General features: G+C 44.3%; 1 protein-coding gene across 5 annotated transcripts in view; it reads left to right on the top strand.

The window, feature by feature from the left end:
* Window positions 1–22,505, top strand: part of Exoc2 (exocyst complex component 2) — a 184,581-nt gene that overhangs the window by 150,002 nt on the left and 12,074 nt on the right. For 3 of the 5 annotated variants that reach the window (XM_011244328.2, XM_011244326.3, XM_011244327.3), the window contains 3 exons: window positions 1,341–1,463; window positions 3,456–3,517; window positions 6,038–6,097. In XM_011244328.2, the coding sequence (XP_011242630.1) occupies window positions 1,341–1,463; window positions 3,456–3,517; window positions 6,038–6,097 (245 nt within the window). Of the gene's footprint in view, window positions 1–1,340; window positions 1,464–3,455; window positions 3,518–6,037; window positions 6,098–8,703; window positions 10,178–22,505 lie in introns of those variants that run through there. The other 2 variants (NM_025588.2, NM_001360093.1) reach the window with 1 other exon arrangement.

Raw genomic sequence — 22,505 nt, 5'->3', positions numbered from 1 at the left:
GAGGTTCAGTCCATTATCATCAAGGTGGGAGCATGGCAGCATCCATATCTATTTGGGGCTGTAGGAGCCAAAAGATCTATATCTTGTTCCAAAGGCAAACAGGAGGATACTGCTGTCTTCCAGGCAGTTAAGAGGTTCTCAAAGCTCACCCCCCACAGTGACACACTTCCACACCTCCTAATGGTGACACTGTATGGGCCAAGCATATTCAAACCACCACAATTATATTTTATATTCCAACATTTTAATTTTGTTTTTTTGAGACTTGGTCTCTCTATGCAACCCTATCCTGAATATTGTTACATAGACCAAGCTAGCCTTGAACTCACAGAGATACACTGCTCTGCCTCCTGAGTGATGGGATTAAAGGTGTGTGTCACAACAGACAGTTTTTAATTTTTAATGTTCCATCTCTATTCTGATATTCTTTTTGTTTTCTCATTAGGACCATAGTTACTTTTAACTCTCCAAATACATTTGCAGCTGTTCTGAGGTCTTCAAAGTGCACCTTGTAGGTGCTAGGGATTGGTTGCTCCTGACTCCTGTGGTTCTTTACTATCCTATTGCTAAGGCCTACTGCAGACTTGGTCTGCATGTGCTTCAGACTAACCTCTGATAATAGCTACAAAAGAGACAACATTTTGAAAGTGGAGCTCTAGCAAGTCCAAGGAATGTGGGAAATCTCTAGGCTTCCACTGGTTGACATAAGTAACCCTTAAAACTCTCCACTCTGTCAAAACACACAGAAAACACTCAAGCTCAAGATAGTCATTGAATGACTGAGCAACTGCCTAGAGCTAAAACCTGAAAACTGCTCAGAGGAAGAAAGCAGCCCCGAGTAGCTCTGTGTTTATAACTTCACTCCCATAGTTCACGACAATGAATATCAACAAATCATCACATGTGAAGACAAAATTTTCAAAACAATTTTTAGTCGACATCTGCAATGCCTTTTAGAAACGAAGCTTATTTGTCATTCATCAGTAAATACAACTAAAGTATACATCTGGGGCCTGGACAGATGGCTCAGGAGGGAAGAGCACTTGTTGCTCTTGCAGAAGACATAGATTTGGTCCCCAGTACCACATGCTGACTCATGACCACACTAATTCCAGGGGATCTGAGGCCGTCTTGTGATTTCCACAGGCACCAGACTGCATCTGGCACACATACATATGTGTAGGCAAAACACTTATTCATGCACAATAAAATAAATCTTAAAAATGAAGGTTTACATATAAATGCGTATCTTGTTTTTTTTATTACTTTGTTATTGACATACACAAGCCAGAAAAGGTATATATAATGTACTGTCTCTTCTTGTCTAAACCTCCCATCAGGTATTCACTATTTCCAAGGAACTGGTGCCACGGGTCTTGGCCAGAGTGGTAGAAGCAGTCTCTGAAGAGCTGAGCCGGCTGATGCAGTGCGTCTCATCCTTCAGCAGAAATGGAGCACTGCAGGTACCAAAATCATCCAACGTCATGAAGAAATTGTTTTAAATAGGGAACTGAGTGTTAGCTACCAGCTTTATAGGCACGTGTTACAAACTGTCCTGTGGACCATGGCCATCGTCCTAGCTGTGCAACCCTGTCTCCTTCTCTGAGCTGTGATCTCACTTTCCTGATGATGTGTTGCTACATCTCATCGAGAAAGTTGTATGTTACATACTACATATCTGTGCCTCCAGGGCAAGCTCCCCAGTGCTACTCCTGCTAGGCCACTCAATGCTGCCATCGGCAGGAGGCAGGGTCAGCTTTCCTGCTCTCATGCCCTCTCAGCCAGCTCACCTGCCCAAGCCTCCAGGGCCAGATTCACCGTGCTGCCCAGGCTAGGTGCAGGGCCAGCTCTCCAGACTGCTGTAGCCAGTGAGGAGGCAGGGCTGGGTCTCCTACTCTCATGACCCAAGGGCCAGTTCTCCTGATTGCCACAGGTGATGAGGTGGGAGAGTGTTGCCCCTGCACCCACACAACCTCACAGTAGTCGAGTGTTGGGGACACCTATCCCTCTCTTTTGCCCTTTGTGTTGCCTTATGGAGCCTGCTCGACCAGGGCCAGCTTTATTGTACTTTCTGAGCTGCTTGAGATATAGGGCCTAGTCTCCCAGTGCTGTTCCCTGCTGCGGGGTTGGTGGTGGAATTGGGGTTGAGGCTACAGGTCTCCAGAGTACTGCTGCTAGTGAAGAGCAAGGCCAGTTCTGCACGCTCCCAGTTCTGCACACTCCCAGTTCTGCATGCTCCCAGTTCTGCATGCTCCCAATTCTGCATGCTCCCAGTGGCTGCCCCAGCCAGGGTCATGTGTCTAGGGATAATATGAGCCACAGACACTGACACCAACCCCAGTGGCTTTGTAGCCATGGACCCAGACATGGCCCCAGGTGGCTGGGCTGGCTACTCACAATATGTTGCTCATCTCCACCCTGGAGTCTCCAGTTCCATCTCTCTTCATAATGCTCAAGCTGCTCCACTTCTCTTTTGAGAGCCTGTCTGTCCACCACATCCTCACACATTGTGTGGCTCCTCTGCAGGCTGACCATGCAGCTGGCAGGCTCCTGAGTGGTATCCTCCTGCAGGCTGGTGTCCACAGCCTGCCTGCCCTGCATTGGGAAGGGCAGTCTATAGGCAGCATGGCCGTCATGGTGGTCACCAGGTCTCTGTGTTTTATCTCCCATGCCGTGCTGCCTGTATTTCATTTGATTTGATGTTCATATGTTCTGGGAATAAGACAGCTTTGGCCACCATGCCAGGTATCAAGTTAGGATGTTGTCTTTCTTTTACATTAATTTTTAGTTATATTAAGGGAGGTTTGGGCTTCATCTTTCCGTATGTGGATCCAGTTGTGCTGTTTCTGTTCACTGAGTGGATACTTTCCCCACTGAACAGTTTGTAGCCCTTGTTGAGATCAGTTGGCTCTCATTCTGTATTATTGAGCTCCGGGTCTGTCATGTCTGGTGCCACCCTAACGTGAGAGTGTTGGAAATGTGAGACTTCCAAATGCATTGTTGTTTTCTGGCACCATTTTAACGTCTCTGGGAACTTTGCGTTTCCATATGAACTTTAAGATTAACTTATCAATTTTCTTTGCTTTTTTAAGCTTATTCACACATTAAACAGAGACTGGATTGACTTCATAAAGCACTGAGAGGAGACAGTGTATCTAAAAGGGTATAGTAGGAAGCGAGCCCAGCCACTCAGGCCAGGGTTTCAGGTCCGTCCTTCTCACTACCAAACTAAAAGGCAAATACCAGTCAGGTAGTAACCCTCATGTCTGGGTGGCCAGCCCCTGCCCACACACTCACACTTGACAGCAGCGTTAAAGGAGACACTGCTATTTTTGGCCCGTTCTTTGAGAAGCTGCTGTTGTTCTGGCCTGCAGGAAGCACGTGGGGCTGTCTCCTCAGGTCTACTGTCATTTGCTGCCTGACAATTGTAACTCTTGCCTTTTTCTCATCTTTAGGCCAGACTTGAAATCTGTGCTCTGAGGGACACTGTAGCCATTTACCTGACCTCGGAAAGCAGGTAAGACACGAAGTCTTCCTCTGAGATTCTTCTTTGTGATCAGAATTGCCTTACTTGTGTATTGTGCCTCTTGTCAGAAAACTTACAAACAAAATGCTCATAAATTTGTGTTGAAATAGAGTTGCTATTTCATCAGAATTTTTTACTAAAAAGCTCAAGCCTATTGTAAGACAGTGACTCTCAAGGCCACCTCTTTAGAGCACATTATAAATGTAATTGTTTCATTCATTACTTACAAACCTTTGTCTCATAAATAATATGGCCAAGTATGACATACTTTTTTATTTAAAAAAAAAAAGGCTAAGAAAATTAAATTTTTATCAGATTTGAAGAACAGTTTAAGTGTTGTAAATATCAGAGTAAGAGGAAGCCTGTGGTTTCTTCACAAAGTTCCTGTAGTGGAAAGTTGATGGTAACTTTTAGCTGTTTTGAATGAAAGTCGGGATTTCCTACTATTGAGACATCAGTAGGTCAGATGCACAGAGTTGCCTGCATGCAGAGCTGTTTGCCACAGTCACTGCATTGCCCAGGAAGCCTGAGCTGTGCCATGAGCACAGGGACCTGCAGGAGACCGCTCATTTCCAGTGTTTGATAACATGGCTGTGCCATCTCCTTACAGTCACCAAAACAACTGAAAACTTTCATTATTTTTTTAACAAATAAAATTAGCTTCCTCCTGGTGTACCACAAGCCATTTCTAGATGATTCCTATGATCGTTGTTTAAAAACACATTTTCCCAACCACTCTTTTTTTTTTTTTTTTTTTTTGTGGAAAATGATAGAGACAATAGGAAGTACCCAGTCCATATCGCCTAATATGAGTGTCCGTTTATCCCCTTAAACTTAACCTTTGTGAACTAGGTTCCTTGTTTATAAAACCAAGATGGTACAGATTGACTATCCTGTATCAGAATACTTGTAAACAAAAGTATGTTCAACTTTCAAGTGTGTGTGTGTTTGTGTGTGTGATGGAAAGAGTTATGTTTGTTTGCTTGGTTGGTTGGTTGGTTGGTTGGTTGGTTGGTTGGTTGGTTGGTTTTTGGTTTTTTAAGACAGGGTTTCTCTGTGTAGCCCTGGCTGTCCTGGAACTCACTCTGTAGACCAGGCTGTCCTCAAACTCACAAATCTGCCTGCTTCTGCCTCCCAAGTGCTGGGATTAAATGTGTGCACCACCACTGCCTGACAGAAAGAGTTATCTTGAAGATGGAACTCTTCTAAACAAGGAGTGTAGTTATGTTTCATTACACCTATACATATGACTAAAAGGTAACTCAATAGTTTCTTAATCATTGAGTGTTTGAGGGCCTGGAGAGGTGGCTCAGTGGTTGAGATTACTGGCAGCTCTGCCTGAAGGCCTGGGTTTAAGGCCCACTACTTATTTGGTGCTTTACAATCTGCAAATCAGTCCCAGCGGACCCAGCTCTCTCTGCTCCCTTCCCTCTACACCCATCAGTCATGCAAACACCCATGGGCATGAAATAAAATGATCAAGACAGAGGAGAGCCTGCTGACCCGGAAAAGGCAACGTAGATGCCCACACACACTATCCCCGAGAACACTCTGCCTCGGGCTAGGGAGAATGGAGATTCCCAGAGGCATTTTTGTGACTCTGCGGGACTTTTCATTCTTTTAACATGCCCTTAGTTTAAGAAACATTGTTCTGACATTCACATCCTGATCAACTGAAGAGTATCATTTTAATACAAGGTAAGAGATACCCTCCCCACCTCCCACCCCCAACCCCCTGATCATCAGTGATTACATTTCTTTCTTCATATCCACTAGTTCAATAAAGGACTTGAAGCTGGAAACTGTTCTTAGGAAGAGTCATTATTATCAAATAAGTTCTCCATTGTGATCCTCATTCCTCTCAGTAACTCTTGTGATATTTTCTACCTGGAAAAACTGAACATACTAAATAGGTAGTTTTTCAATTCATTCAATTTACCTTTCTCATATAAAGATAGTGTTCAAAAGTATATGTAAATATCTTCCTTTCCTGTCCACATTAATTCTGATAAGAACTAGATCCTGTCCCCCACGTCCACTGTGAGGAGACATGGCTGTAAAACAGGTCTTGTCCTTGTGGATGCTGTGACTGTCCTGAGTATTATTCTGCACACCATCTGTCTCTGCTTACTCTCCTCCCATTTGCACCATTGCTTTACCTATAGCTTGTTTGTTTTTTTTTTTTTAATGAAAAGGAAGTTTCCTTTGCTCCCCTCCCCTGCCTCTTGAGCATACACACACACACACACACACACCTGTGTGCATGGTCACATCACCGAGCCTGGGTCAGTCTCTGGCGTGCCCTCAGAAAGCCCTGCCCCTCTGCCCACTTGCTTCTACTTTTTCTTCTTCTGTTGTTTTTCACTTTTACTTTTTCTCACACATCTCCACTTACTTCACTGGCCTTTGTCAGTTTCTTTACATTTACAATGTGCTTAGGAATGCCTACAGTAACTCCTGTGAATTCCACTCAGAGTGCAGACTGTGAGCTCCTGTGCTTTTGTGTTTCAGGTCTAGTTTTAAACAGGCCCTGGAGGCCCTGCCTCAGCTTGCAAGTGGTGCGGACAAAAAGTAAGTTCTGGGTGTTCTCCTCAACCCACCAGCCGAGCTGAGCCAGCTCTAGCAGCCAGAGACCCACCGAAAGTACTTAGAGTGGCTAGTATAAGGAGAACCTAGGCTACCCTGGGATGCGGTGTGCTGGGTCCCCTAGGCCAAGGGACAGAATGAATTCTGTCTTGTAGGTCTAACTTAAACACTGATGGATTTTATAGTTTTAAGTGACAAGCACACGGGATATGAGAAAGGCAACTCAACTGCAGCACTGGCTTCTGTAATGATGAGAGCAGGATGCGTCCATCCCCGTTCCTACCACCCCCACTTCCGCGCACTGGCTTACATACACTTTGGCTTCTATAAAGCATGGAGAATTAGACTAGTTGCATACAAGGCACAGAACAGCTATGTCATTACCACATTAATGAGCTCAGCATGCATTTAAACTTTACTTTTCATATAACAGGAAATTGTGGCCTGAGGGGAAGTCTGGGCCAGGTATCTTTTGTAAATGCCAGTCTAGCTTCAGCTTAGGCAGTGGAGACCCTGTGTCTCTTTCTCTGTGACCATTCCTAGTTAAAGTCTACCTGACTCACAGTGCTAGACTCGGTGGCCAAGCCCAGCGGAATGCTGTAGAGAGAAGGTACCTGGACCAACTGTGCGCATAAAGAGTGACTAGGCTTGGGAGAGAGGGGAGCAGGCCGGCTTTCCTGCTGTGCTACCCCAGTGCAGACCCTTATGTGGGTGTCTCAGAGTCAGGCAAGCAGCTGAAGAGTGCTTTGCATCACTGAGTGCCTTGCTTCCTTCCCTGCTTTGTTTTTGCCTTGGAAGTCATCCGTTTTCTTGAAATAAAAGATAAAAGGTAAAAATAGTCAGCACTGCTCTTAGTACATGGAACATGTTTCAAAAGGCATTTCAGCATCAAAACCAACCAATAATCGACTGTTTGAGCTGACGTGCTGTTGTTTCAGTTCTGATATAGTATATATCATATAGTATAGTGCCAGTACTCGGGAGCAGGCAGATACCTACCGTGGAAGTCTGATGACCTACACTGTCCCCAGAACCTTTATCTGTAGAAAGACAGGAAAGAATCCCCTCCTTTAAGTTGTCCTCCAACCTGCATGTGTGTTTCTGTGCCCATCCCTGCCATATATCCTGCAGACATTCTCTTCACTCAAAATAATAATAAATGTAGACGTTTATTTAAAGTTCTAGAGCAACCTGGGCTACAGAGTGAGACCTCCACATATATGCTGTGGCATGCAGGCCAATACTCACCCCCCTACACACACACACACATATACACATACACTAATAATAATAAAATCAAATGAACAATTTAATGAGTAGGGTGAGAGATGACCCTGTCTTCTGGGACCATTTCCACTGTGTGTAGAAATCACACTGTTCGGTAATTGCGGCTCCAAGCCCCTGCCACGAGTATCTGCGTTCAGTTCCCCAGCAGTCGTAGAACTGGAAAACAAAAAGATGTTTAGTTTGTCTTGATTGTTTGAATAATGTTAAAAGAGTAGATCTAAGTGTTATTCTGTTCTAGGAAGGACTCTAGAGAAGGAGTGTAAAGAGAATGAAGATAAATACAGACTTGTTTAGATTAATAAATAATATATTCTTTGATCAGCCTCTTTACTTTTTGTTGAGATATTTCTATTGCTGATTAGAATTCCATAGGCACTGGCTTTTTTTGTCTTTCTTCTAAACACAGTGTGGCAGTCAGACCTGAGCCACCAGCTCCCTGAATATGTGCTGAGTTGCTAAGCTGTTGTGATGGCTAATCTTGACTGTCAAATTGACATCCTGGAGAAAAGGAACTTCTGTCAAGGAATTGCCTCCATCCCTGTGGCCTGTTGCATGTCTGAGGGGCATTTTCTTGAATGCTAATTGGTATAAAAAGAACCAGTCCACTGTGCACTGTACTATACCTAGGCAGGTAGCCTGGCCAGTGTAAGGAAGGTGGCTTGCTGTGAGCCTGATGGCAAGCCAGCAGACAACACTGCTCTGTGATTGCTGCTCCAAGTTCCTGCCCTGAGTGTCAACCCTGGGCTCTCCAGATGATACATGGACTATGACTGTAATCCAAGTAAATCTCTCCAAGTTGCTTTTGGTCATGGTGTTGTATCACAGCAACAGGGAAACAAACTAGGATGGCCACCTGATCTTAGAGTTACTATCACTGATGAAACACCATGACTGTGAGCAACTTGGGAGAGAAGGGTTTGTCTTATGCTTTTACATCACTAATCATCATTGAAATTAGGGCAGGAATCACACAGGGCAGGAACCTGGAGGCAAGAGCTGATGCAGAGGCCATGCAGGAGTTCTGCTTACTGGATGCTCCTCATGGTTTGCTCCATCTGCTTTCTTATACAACCTCTCGGACCGCCAGCCGAGAGATGGCACCATCTACAATAAGGTGGGCCCTCTTCCATCAGTCGTTAATTAGAAAATGCTCTATAAGCTTACCTACTTATGGAAGCATTTTTTCAACTGAGGCCCCCTCTTCTCTGATGACTGGTTCATGCCATGCTGATGTACAGCTCACTAGCACAGCTCACTAGCACAGCCCGTCACTGTCAGGATGTAAAACCCTCTCCTCCCTCCAGGTCACTGGAAGAGCTGCTCAACAAGTTCAAGAGCAGCATGCACTTGCAGCTCACCTGCTTCCAAGCTGCGTCTCCAGCAGTCATGAAAACATAGGCTCTGCAAGAAGAGCATCAGACATGGCGGTGGAGACTGTCCTCGTGCTGTGCAGCAGAGATTACACGTCAAGCACTGCATTTAACGTCTCTTTTCCCCAGCATGGTGGTGCAGAAAGATGCCCATGGATATTTAATTTCAATCTATTTAAACTACCATAGTTTAAACATCCAAATAAACAGTTTTTGTTATTGCTAGCTTTGGTCCTGAAAGGCTGTGTAGCATACTCTTCAAAATGCTGTGAGTCTGGGGATTTCTCCATCATGGTCCAGAGCGGCCCATGGTGTGTGTGTGTGCCCTTCTCAGTGCCCCTCTTCTAGGCCTACTGTTGGCAGTTTCCAGCCCAGGTGAGACATTTGAGAAGAGATTTGAAGTCACAGTTTTTAGAGCTTTGTCCTAAACTTTAAAATAACCATTTCATACAAGTGGTTCTAAGCTCCCCACCCTGTTTCTGTAAAGAAAAATATACAGTCTACACATAAAAATGTTAATATTTGGATAAATTTGTGATCCACAAGTCCTCGTATGAACTCTGAATTTCATAGTCTGACTTTCATTTCTCCCAGTGCTAAACACTGAAGCTTGTGGTTCTCACTCAGCCTTAAGCTGATGGATCACTGCAGTGGTGTGGGGAGGGTTCACAAGGACCTGTATGTGGAGGCCCTGTCACACCCACAAGGCCTGGGGAAGGCTTGTGGTCTTCAATGCAGCCTAAAGATGAAGCCAGGCTCCTCGGCAAGGCAGCACTCCCTCCCCCTCTGCCACTTCCCACGCGGTGAAATGTCTTGCTCCATAGCTGGAAAGAGGCTGCTCTGGCATGGGCTGTGTTTTGTAAAGATTTGAGGTGCCCCAAGTGACCAGGCACTGAGCTGTGACTCAGTGGTGAGTGGCTTGCGCAGTAGAGTCAGGTCATTGTGACCTGCAGGCAGCTTTCACCTCACTCCATCCTTCCGTCAGCCTCTGTTGCACTTCACTCTTCAGACTGATCTGTGGATAATGTAGGCTCCTCTTCTAGAGTTGACAAAACTAATTCCAGAGCACAGCATATGTACCCTGTGGATTATTTAAGGTAAATGAGTGTATGTTTATTTATCACAGTGACTGGAAGTAGAAATTGTAATCCTTTGTTGCAAAATAAGTATGTACCGCATTGTCTCCTCCCTGTGTGCTGTTATTATATCTGACATAAACAAACTAAATTCCAAAGCAGAAGTACAGAACCATTTGTTATTTTAAACACCTAATAAATACAGTGCACAAAGCCAGTAGTTGTCCTTCTCTGTAAGACCCCTATCTTTATTTCACCATTTTTATTAGCTCTGTAATTGCTTATATTCCTGATTTTAAAATCCACAATAAATAGTGGAGTTCTCTCTTTTATGTTGTGTTTGTGTCTTCATTGTTAAACACCATGTATCAAGTGTCTTGTTAGTTTCAGTAGGAGTGTGCCATGGACACTACTTCATTGCAGACAGTGCTAGGGCACCAAATAGGCAGGCCAACAGAGAGATGAGTTGCTTCTGAGACGTTAAGGCTGGGAGGCACCTAGAGACCCATGCTTGCACTCACAACCCTGGTTTCCCTTTAAGGCTGGGAGGCGCCTAGAGACCCTTGCTTGCACTCACAACCCTGGTTTCCTGGCGCTGAACTTCACCACAACCCACTTCTTCCTCCCAGGTCAACACAGTTTCTGTCATCCTTCCCCTGGGGCCACAACTCAGGGAGAGCACATGAGCACGAGGGTTGATGAACTCCAGCATCACAGGACATGGAAACACTTAGGGTGGAGAGAATGGAGGGCGGTGCCATAAAATCCCAGATCAAAATGAGGGGTTTCAGAGACAACTTCCAACAAGTCATGGGGGGCTTCTTGGAGGAAGGGGCTTTCGAAAGCTTGAGTTAGAGGTGAGTGGTAAGATTGGTGGTAAAGTAGAGACAGAGCAAGACCGTGAGTCAGAAGGAAGTTGAGAGCCAGAGCAGATCTGACACAGGACACAGAGGACGTGAGGAAGAATAGAAGTGCTCCAGGGCTTCCTTCCTAGGGCAACTTCTGGCTCTAGCAAGGCCATGCCTGTGTGGCTCAGTCAGCATGGCTTCATGAAAGTTAACACATTAGTCTCACCTTTAGAACTAAAGGACTACTAGAAATAATTTGCTTTTTTTTTTCTAAGACTTTCTGTATCAATGTACCATGAAACTGCCATGTTCTAGAAATGAATGGGCATTGCAGGTTGCAAAACAAGCCCCACTGGCACAGACAGCTGCAGCTCCCCGACTCCCATCTCTGTAGGCATTGCATGCAGTTCTTAAAGACAATGCATGGACCGTGTGACATTACACTTGTGCTGTGAGTGCTAGGTAGAGGTGTGGACTTCTATTTTGAATGTGTGCTGTAGAGTACTTTACTATTATGTTAAGAGTTCTATAATTTACTTCAATTAAACTGCTTTAAAATAAAGATTAGGAGAGTATGGGTTTTTAGCTCTGTCCTTTTGATTTTCTCTTTCCTTGGTGTCTGTTATATTGCCTCCTTCTACATCTCTGGTTTTGTTCATTTGGTTAGGAGTTTGTCAGTCTTGTTTATCTTGTCAAAGAACAAAATCTTTATTTCATTAACTATTTGTGTTGATATTTATTTTTTTTATTTCATTAATTTGAGCCCTGATTTTTTGATACCTCTTCCCTAATATTATTTTATATGTAGTGTTTGTTCTTGTTTTCCCTGGGCTTTCAAGTTCATCATTAGACTATTTGAACTCTTCTCTCTGTCTCTGTCTCTGTCTCTCTCTGTCTCTGTCTCTCTCTCTCTCTCTATCTCTCTCTCTCTCTCTCTCACTCTCTATTTCTCTCTGTCTGTTTGTTTTAATGTAGGCATTTAGTGCTCTAAACCTTCCTCTGGCCATCATTGTGGCTCATAGATTTTGGTATATTGTATTTTTATTTTCATTCAATTCTAGGAATTCTTAAATGTCCTTGATTTCTTTTTGCCTCAGTTATCCCAATAGTGTGTTGCTCAGTTTCCGTGAGTTTTGTACTTAGTTTCTGTTGCTTTTGAGATCTGGCTTTAATCCATTATAGGCAAATAGAAGGCAGAACATAATTTTAATTTTCCCATGTTTATATGTGGTCAATTTCAGAGAAAGTCACATAGGCTGTTAAGAAGAATATACTGTAGTGTTTGCATAGAATAATCTACAGATGCCTTTTAGGCCCATTTGATTTATAATGTCATTTAACTTCAGTGTTTTCCTGTTTAGTTTTTGTCCAGATGCCCTCAGCCCCACTGCCACTGTGTGGGAGTTCCTTTGTAATTTTAGATCTAATAGTATTCTTTTATGAAATTGCTTGCACATGTGTTGTGTGTGTGTCCTCGTATGCTTTCTATGGCTGTGATAAACAACATGGCTGAAAGCAACTTGGAGAGGGAAAGGTTTGGTCTCATTTTGCAGGTCGCAGTCCTTCACTGGGGAAAGTCAAGACAGGAACCTAGGGGCAGGAACTGAAGCAGAAGCAGGCAAGGATTGTGCTTACTAAGGCTTACTCCCCTTGGCTTGCTCAGCCTGTTATCCACCCAGTACCACCTGCTCAGGAGTGACACCTTGTGTCGTGAACCTGGCATTCCCACGTCAATCATTAATCAAGAAAATGCTCCCACAGACATCCCCACAGGACAGTCTGATGGATGGAGGCAGCTCCTCTGTTGAGGTTCACTCTTCCTAGCTATGTCTAGGTTTGTATAAAGTGTGGGGTTTACATGAACTAACCAGCACAGTGAGTATATGTTTAGAACTGAAATATACTTTTGATGGATAGAAAATTAAGTGGCCTTTCTTTGTCTTTTCTGACTAGTTTGCTTTGAAGTTTATTTTACCTATATTAGAGTAACTGTACTTGGCTTATGTCCTCATTCTTGCCACATAGAATGCCTTTTTCCATCCTTTTTACCCTCAGGTAAAATCTTAATAAAAAGCAAAGATTCACTCTACTAAAATAAATAATACAACGTATTAAAACAATTAGATTTCAAATATGTATTTTTATACTTGATGAAATTATTCACATCTGTCAACTGAAAATTAAACACTTTCATTAAACGTTTATCAGTAGTATTGTAATGATTTTCACACAGATTTATGAACTGGCCTGAAAGTCTAAAGGTGATACTAAATATTGGAGGCTGCGCCTCAGCTTAAGCAGTTAGACTGAGTCTCACTTTGTTTTGGCTGCATTTGAGGACCATTATGCTTCCCGTATACTTACTTCCATTAGCCAACCACTGTAAGTTAGGATGTGTGTCACTCACTGTTTCTGCTTGATGAGATTGTAAATCTATACCAGTAAATATGCTGTGAGCAGGATTCAAGCCTTTAAAGGACCTGTTTTCACTTTGGAGATAAAGCCAGTAGAAAGGTAACATGTCTTTTTTTGCCCCTAGTCAGGACCAGTCCTCAAGTGGGGAGAGAATGCCCATGTGTGCAAGCACACATGGAGGCCAGAGGTTGGCATCAGTAATCTTCCCCCATCACTGCCTGCCTGATTTTTGATATTTGGGTAGAATAGTTAGCCAGCAAATGCAGGATGCCTGTCTGACTCCACAGTGCTGGGGTTATAAACCTGAGCCCGCACAGTGGCTTTTCCCTGGGGACTGGGCACCTGAACTGAAGCTTTCACGCTTGTGCAGCTGGCTGTTAGTGACAGCCACCTCCCCAGTCCCACTCCTTATTTTTTTAACCATGCTAATTTTGTGATTAATCACTGTCAATATTATCACAGCTATTATTGCTATCTTTACTTTTTTAAAACAGCATTCCTGACTCATCTACCTATATACCTTCTAGATCAGTGGTTCTCAGCCTTCCTAATGCTGTGACTCTTTAATACAGTTCCTCATGTCACGGTGACCCTCAACCATAAAATTGTGTAGTTGCTACTTCATAGCTGTAATTTTGCTACTGTAATGAATCGTAGCGAAAATATTTGATACGCAACCACCAAAGGAGTTGTGACCCAAAGGTTGACAACTGCTGCTCTAGGTAGATAGGAATTGCTGAACAACTACTGACTTTTTACTGTCCCAAAAGGACATCTGAAGCTCTCCAGGAGGTAAGAAGATAGAAAAAGGAAAAATGGGGTCCCAAGGGATGGATTACAGTAGTAAGAGACTGTTGCCAAAGCCAGAGAGCATAGATAGCAAAAGAGTAAATCCTGAGAAATGAAAACTATAAGGAACCAGGATGTGGCTCTGTTGGTAGAGGTTTTGCCAGCATGCATGAAGCCCTGGGTTCCATATCCAGCTCTGTGTAAACCAGGTGTTGTGGTGCAACTCCAGCAGTCGGGAGTTGGGGTCGAAATGATAGATATTTAAGGTCCTCTTTTTCTATATAGTGAGTGAGGTCAAGGACACTCTGGACTACATAAGACCCTGCCCAACAAAACAGAGACAAACCAGAAGAATGTACTGTGTAGATCACATTCCTGACAATGTAGGTGATCTTAGGAGTGCTGCTATTTCCTTGAGTAGAGAACACCTTGCATCCCCACCACATACACATAAACACACACCTGCCCCACCACCCACACCTTGGAGGATGAAGTAGTCATCTGTTAGGCTCTTTCCTCAGTTTCCTCTTCTGGGTATCTGCCCATACTTGTGTTCGCGCCATGATGCTCAAGTCTACTGGACCTCTACAGACGTGACCGGGCCAGATGCCCCGTGGCGGTGGGTAGTTTTTGTACTGTCTGTGTTCTAGACACTTGACCTGCCTCAAAGGCCTCTGTGTACTACCACAGCCAGGGTTTCCTGCCTTCTCTCCATGCCCCACTCCCAGGCCAGGGACATACGGTTCCAGCACTACAGCTGGTGTTGAGAAACCCTTTGGGGAATAGTTGTGCATTGTAATTGATGAAATCATGTTGGCAGGTGTGTCCGTTTTGTAATTTTAGCTAACGACATAACAAGTCAGATCTGTATCCTCCTCCCTACTCCCCTTAGATCCCCAGAGGAATCCAGTTTGTTTGTTTGTTTATTGCCTGTCCTTAACATTTTGGTAATGACCTTTGTATCGCTTGCTAACAGTTTTAAATTGCTCTTTCTTTAGTACCTTCAGTTTGAGCCACTGTGGCCTTCCTACAGTGGGCTATAAGAATTTAGTTATCTCCTCTCCGTATAACTTCCTTCTTGCTCCAGTGCTTTGGCTTTGCCTAGCTCTCTGTTCACTGTCTCCGTCATTAGGCCTGCACTGGACAGAGTGACAGAGCGCAGTGACAGAGCGGTCACTTTCTCAGAAACTAACCCATCCCCAATGCCCCTGCCACAGTCATCAGCCTGAATTCACTCCTGCCTGCTCCTCTTCTGTGGTGGCTCAGACGCTTTATGCCGTTGTGGTTCACTCCCTCACCTGGTCTGGTCACCTCCTACAGAAGGAGCACATTGGAAGTAACAATGTTGAGGTTTTCATATCTGAAGAAAATCTACATTGTTCCCTTCTATGGAAGTAGAGTTCTAGACTGGACATCATTTTTCCTTAGTGTTCAGAAGACTGCCCAGTTGTCCTCGCCCTGCTTGCAGAATCTCTCCTTTGCTTAGTTTCTGGAATTCATGATTCCATGCTGGACCGTTGTTCTTTTATTCCTACTAGGGAGTAGAATGTCGCAAATTCTGTGATTTTTTTTTTTCTGGAATTGTTTCTATAAATCTTCAGCAGTCCTGGACGGTTGGTTAATTCAGTTGGTTGTTTTTCTGAGTCCTTACATTTACAACTCTTCCTTCTTGTTGTGTTGATTCTGCTTTCTGCGACATTTTTAACTTGCTTTTTGTCCTCAGACTATTCTCTTAGGACCCCACATACTTACTTTCCTGGAGATATTCATAGTCCTCTCTTCAAGGATCTTGTTTTGTTTCTGTTTTCACCCATCTGCATTGCAGTAGGTGCTGTGGATACATAATGGTATTTGCGAGTAGGGTTCTCTAAAGCTGACTGAGGCGGTGATACTGTATGGTGGACAGGGCCAGTCAACTTGCATGTCAGTCTTACTGGGATGGACACTCAGTAGGGAATCTTCAGCATTTCTGTGGGGCTGATCAGATTCCAAGGGAAAGATCTTAAGAATCTCATGTGAGGCACCCCATGGGAGCCAAGTGAGGAAGGAATCTCTGAGGTCATTATTGACAGGCAGTAGCCTGTTCTTCATGGCATTTCTAAGGTCTCTGCATCTAATCAGGGAAAGTTAAAAGTAAAGTCCTGACCCTGGCAGGAGGGGAGGGTAAAGGCCAAGATGTTTGCCCAGCTGTGTGGGCAAGAGGGAGCCCCAGGGCACCAGGCTGTTTATTAAATGCCCACAGACTAATCACTGGGTTTTGACCCAAACCTAATCCTCCCTTGTGGATTCCATACTAGGAATTTTGCAGTGGGGATTTCAAGTTTTGTATATCTTGCTTGAAATCCTGCCAGTGTGCAACCTAACTTGTCTGGATGCTGACTCAGCTCCCAGACACATGTGACCGTTGGAAGCTCCCCATCCCCATACCTGGTCCTGTCATTTGCCTTTGGTGACACTGTTCCTACATTCTATCTTGTCATTTGCCTTCGGTGACACTGAGACTCACATAGTTCCAGTCTGTCTGTAGCTGAAGGTTCAGGTTAAATTTGATTGTGACAACAGCGTTCCTGTGTACACTGCTTGGCTTTGTCCTGAGATAGGAATGAATATTAATATGGATTCAATCTCTATTCAAAGTCACCAACAGTATGAAATCAGGGTCAGTGTGCAGGAAATCGTCTTTGAACTTTACTTAGAAACAAGGATTAGAACTCGTTGACAAAGTAGTCTACTTAACGATACAAGAAATTCAAGACAGGGAAACATCCTGGTGGCCATTGCTGGAAATGAAAGCAAACAACCATGGTTCTTCAAGAAGGGAACACAGGAAGCTGGGCAGTGGTGGTGCACGCCTTTAATCCCAGCACTTGGGAGGCAGAGGCAGGCAGATTTCTGAGTTTGAGGCCAGCCTGGTCTACAGAGTGAGTTCCAGTACAGCCAGGGCTATACAGAGAAACCCTGTCTCAGAAAACCAAAAGGAGAAGGAGAAGGAGAAGGAGAAGAAGGGAAGAGGGAGGGAGAAGGGAGAAAAAAAGAGAGAAAGAAAGAAAAAGAAGGAAGGGAGGGAGGGAGGGAGAGAGGGAGGGAGGGAGGGAGGAAAGAAGGAAGGAAGGAAAGAAGGAAGGAAGGAAGGAAGGAAGGAAGGAAGGAAGGAAGGAAGGAAGGAAGGAAGGAAGGAAGGAAGGAAGGAAGGAAAAACCACAGGGATAATTTAGAGTATGAAAGAGGGAGCGGCTAGATAGATGCTACACAGTAGAAGATACTTCCAAGATCCGTCACCTGGTGGTGGTGGTGTGAGGACAGAGCTTGACAATTTCAAACAAGAAATTCTTCACCCATAAGTAAAGCATGGTAAATGCTACCTAAGAAGCTGGAGAGATGGCTCAACAGCTGGAGCACTCTTCCAGAAGACCAGGGTTCAATTCTCAGCATCCACTTTGCAACTCACGACTGACTGTGACTCCAATCCAAGGGGATCAGGCCACCCTCTTCTGGCCTCATAGTCACTGTATACATGTGGTTCATAGTCAAACGTTCTGACACACACTCCACACACAAAAATAAAATTTCTAAGCAGTGTTGATAGTACATTGTTTATATTTCAGGTGTGTGATGATGTGTGACTATTAGTTTTAAGTCATTTCTAAAAGTAAGTAAATTAATAACTAAAGCAGACTAGTGCCCAGAGATAGGCCTCCAGGAATTCCATCACATGACCTGAGACAATGGAACAAAGGTGATACAGTGAAGAAGTCTTTAAAACAAATGAAGCAACTGAGCATCCAACTGCAAAAAAAGTGAATACAGACACAGCTTTCTCAGTCCTCACAAAACTGGATTCAAAAATGGATTATACATCTAAATGTAAACAGGAAAACTAGAAAACTCCTGGAAAATAATGGAAACTTGATGACATTGGGATCATAACTTTTTAAGGGCACAAGGTACTTAAACCTGCATGACATTTTGTGGGTAGCTGGATAAATAAACGGTCCATCCAGACAGTGCAAGAACATTCACACATATATCAAGCTTTGAAAAGACAGCCCCAAATGTATATATTGACAAGCCACCATGAGAAGGCTCTGTACTGTGTGCTTCTAACCAGTGCCATTCTAGAAAGGAGGCATGATGAAGCTCTCAAGCAAACTGATATTTTCCAGGATTAGATGGGAGGGAGGGGGTAGACAGAGCACAGGGTGTTTAAGGCAGTGGAACTAACTCTTATACTCACACAGTGAACCATATCACCCTCGAACATTTCTCAAAGCCTGTAGGAAGTGCATATCTACCTAGTCTAAATCCTCTGCTGCTGAGTGGGTGATAATGAGATGTCAGTAGGGGATCGTTATAGCAAACATGCTATATGACAGAGGGTCTGAGAGGCCAGTGTCTATGGGAACTCTGTATTTAAAGTGTGAACCTAAAACATCTCTGAAAAATAAAATACTGGAAAAGAAAGATACATAGTAGAGAGCCCTCTGCATCTCCTGGCTCCACACTCAGATTCAACCCACTGCAGACTGAAGGTATTCACAAAGAAACCTCCAAGAGGTTTCAAAAGCAAAACTGGAATTGGATGTGCACCAAGCCCTATGCTAAGTGTACACAGGAGGAGTGTATCAGTTCCCTGATGTCCTGTCCCTGCCTCTGCTGCCCATCTCCCTGCAGCTCTTCTGTGGGCTTCATCCAATCTGGTCTTCCTGGTACTAGGCCATGATGCTCACTTCTGTGCAAGGCATGTACAGACTCTTCTTGTCCTCACTCCCTAAGTAATACAGATGACGACTACTTATATGGCATTGACACAGGATTAGGTCTACAAGCACTCTATACTGTGTCATTTTATATAAGAGACTCAAACACTTGTACATTAGGATATCCATGGAGGCCCTGGAGCAAATACCACAAGGGGTCCTGAGGGACAGCTGTGCATATGTATGTCTTTAGTCTTTAAATGTCTTGAGTTTGCTTCAAAAACACAGACGGGTGAAGACATCATATAGATTATAGGTGAGGGAGCGTTGAATAGAGTAGGGGAGGTTAAGAGTGAGTGGTCCAGAGCCAGTTTTGTGGAGCCTTGAGTTACAGCTTACAATATTTCACTCTGAGTAACTCTGACTTTTCAATTATTCTAAAGTACAATCATTTAAACACGGGCAGGTAATGAGCCTCAAATCCTTGCTTAGTTGGAAAAGATGACTGCAGAGCCGCTGGGTATTGGCTACCAGCAAGAAGCTAAGGGGTGTGGAACCGTGCTCAGTCATCAAGCAGATGTGGGCCAGCAGCTTACGATGGTTAGTCTTGATTGTCAGGTTGGCAGGGTTAAGTATCTCCTTGGAGACACCTGTGGACACTCTACGGGGGTGATACTAGAAAGGTTTAGCAGAGGAGAAAGACTCACCTTGAATGTGGGCGTTCCACTCCTATGGGCACAAGAAACAGAAGAGGAGAAGAAACGCAAGCATTTGTCTCTGTTCCATACCTGTGGACACGGATGACCGGCCACTGCATTCAGCTAGTGTCACTCCTTCCTGACATGAGGGGCTGTGTCCCTTCTTAAACTGGAGCCAAAATAAACCTGTCTTTCCTGAAGTCACTTTTTACTATGTATTTGGTCACAGCAACAAGGAAAGTGACTAGTGCAGGGGTATTTTTAAGGGTGAACGCTCATTGATCAATGACTCAGATCTGGGCTGAGCAGATGAAACATTTGTTCACTGTATTATTGTCGGGAACCTATACAATCAAGTTTCAGAAAAGATAGCTCTTGTTACTAGACATAGTTTTGTATAGAGATAAGTGATTGCTAGAACTAGTGTATTCACTCATTCATTCATTCATTCAACAACCCTGAAGTCAATAAGGGTCTCATATATGTCAGCCAAGTGCTCCATCACTGTGTTCTGTTACCAAGCCAGGATTGGCATTTTAATGAATATTACTTGAGTCAGAGTACAACTCAATAACAGTTCAGAAAGAACTGCAGAGTAATTCTCTTTACTGGTAAAACCCCATACCCTTGACACTCTGAGGTGATGGCCATAAACTCTGACTGTAGCACAGTCTACCCAAAGTCACAGAAACAAAGAGAGCACCCACACTGGGAACTCACAATCCAGATTTGCAGTGAGGTCCACGCTTGCATGGCTTTAGCCTACAACCACTGCAGTGGACCCAGTGCTGAAGGGGCCAGGGTCCCAGAAAACTGAATCCAGAAAACAGCAGCTACTAGAGTAAAGTGGGAAAAGGTTTTCAGAAAACACAAAAGATCCCCCAAAGTCCACTGACATCTCAGGACACCTGAAAGAAGGCCTGCACTTGACAGATGAGAGCTGTGACTGAGATGACAATCGTCCCAGACAAGGACTGGAGTGTCCCAATCCACCCAGGATGGCTGCTAATGAAATCCAGAGGAAGCAGGAACCAGATTAACCATCACCTGCCATTCACAGTGTCAAGGTCAAGGCCCCAAATCACCTGACATGTGCAGAACAGAAGAAAAACCTGGAACACGTTTTCAAGAGAACCAGAAGTCAAATGACACAGACTCTAACATCACCCAGATATTGTGATTAGCAGGGAATTCTTAAAATTATTTTTCCACTCACCCACCCCCACCTCACTATCCCCAGCATCCCCCTTCCCTGGGGCATCAAGTCTCTGTAGGATTAGGCGTGCCCTCTCCCACTGAGGCCAGACAAAGCAATCTTCCCCTACATATGTGCTGGGGGCGCGTGGACCAGTCCATGTAGCTCTTTGGTTAGTAGCTTAGTCCCTGGGAGCTCTGAGGGGTCCAGGTTAGTTGACACTGTTGTTCTTCCCATGGGGTTGCCATCCCCTTCAGCTCCTTCCCCTTCCCCTAACTCCTCCATAGGGGTCCCTGGCCTCGTCCAATGGCTAGCTGTAAGTACCTGCATCAAGCCCAGAGGGCTAGGAGAAGGTTTTTTGGAGACTATACTATACTTATATCATTTTCCTTCTTTTTCCTCCCTCCAGAATCTCCCATGTATCCCTCATTGCTCTCTTTCCCTCTTCCAAATCTGAGATCTCTTTCTTCCATGGTTGTTCTTAATATGCAAATATATATGCATGTACACATTCCTAAATACATAAATAAAACTGCCTTGGTACCCTCTAGAATATTACTAGTGTTAATGGTTTTAGGGCTGCCCATATGGGTAACCAGTTGGTGTTGAGCATAGGGTTACGGTGCACGTTTTAACTGTCCACCATGAAGCAAAATATTCTACCAATCAGTTAGGAAATCTCAGCAGAAAGTTAGAAAGCTCATGAAAAGTTTGGAACTGAAAAATAGTGTATGAAGTAAAACAGTCTGTGTGCAGCTAAGTAGTTGTGAAACCCCTGTCCTCTGGGCATATTGTGCCTGTTGTTTCTCTGAACTGTCAATCACTGTGGTTACTCAAAGGAGACATGCATAGAACTGTGCCCATGAACTTTCCATTATGGCCAAGGGAGGGGGCTCAAGGACACACCCCTCACTATAGATATATGGACAGTTCACTGTTGCTGGCAAGGTTTTCAGTTCAGTGGGATAGCTGTGTATAAGCTATGTTCCTGTGTTCCTGTAACTAACCCTAATCAAACTCAAGTGTTTCACAATGCTAGACTTGAGTAAAATTCTTGCTTTGGCCTGTGGTTAGTGACCTATCTGAGGTTCATCTTCCTAGGAAAAGTTCTTCATAAAACTTGGCACTCATATGCGGGGCATGACAAAACCAGTGCCGAGTTTGGGAGGGGCACCTCTGCTGTGGGCACTGAGCGGTACAACGAAAGCTAAGCTACCTGCAGTGGAGCCTCCGCAGGGGCAATTCCCAACACAGCCATCCCTGATATGCTGTGGAATTGTCATGCCTCGTACGGCAGTGGCAGTCGTATTGTCCCAGCTGTGGGTGTAAAGACAAGCAGCCAAGCCCATGCTGGCTGTCTCTGGCCAAGGGAAACACACCTTCATTTAGAGCAGGCTGCAGACCTGGACCAGGTCAGCAGGGCAGGAAATACAGATACCAGTTAGCCACCTCTCTCCCCAGCTTCTGTCTCCTAGTAGCATCACCATCCTAACAGAACAGGAAACTCATCTGTTCCACCAGTGTGCCCCTCCCCCACCCCAGTGCCTGTAGCCACCCAGGGCTTAGCAGGTCCTCACTGAAAGAGGGGTTCTTTTGAAAATGAGAAGCTGCCGTGTGGGAATTTTTGTTTTCTGAGTTTATTATCCCGTGTTTGACAGTACCAAGTCACAACATAAAATTCTATTATGTGTGAGCCGACAGAAGATATTATCCGGGTGACATTTTGAATGACAAATGATTCCTGAAAAATGTAAGTTTCCATAGCCTTAGGGGAAAAAATGGTTCCAGGTATAAGAACCCTGCTTGTTCTCGCTCCTGGCATGCAGATGGTGGCTTACCCAGATGCACAGAGCTGAATTCACATCCTCAGTCACCCTCTTTATGGTGTAGCTTCTCCATAGAGATAGGCTGATGAGGAAGAAAAGAGAGGAAGGGAGGAGAATCTGGTAATTTCCCCTGCTTTATTCTTCAAGGGAAAAGGAGCGTTCCAGAAGTATGGCTTAAGAACATGGACACCA

Source organism: Mus musculus, chromosome 13 (genome assembly GCF_000001635.26).
Source record: "Mus musculus strain C57BL/6J chromosome 13, GRCm38.p6 C57BL/6J".
In the NCBI taxonomy this organism is placed as follows: domain Eukaryota; kingdom Metazoa; phylum Chordata; class Mammalia; order Rodentia; family Muridae; genus Mus; species Mus musculus.
The sequence above is the reverse complement of the archived record's forward strand: the minus strand, read 5'-3'. Positions and strand labels throughout refer to the sequence as shown.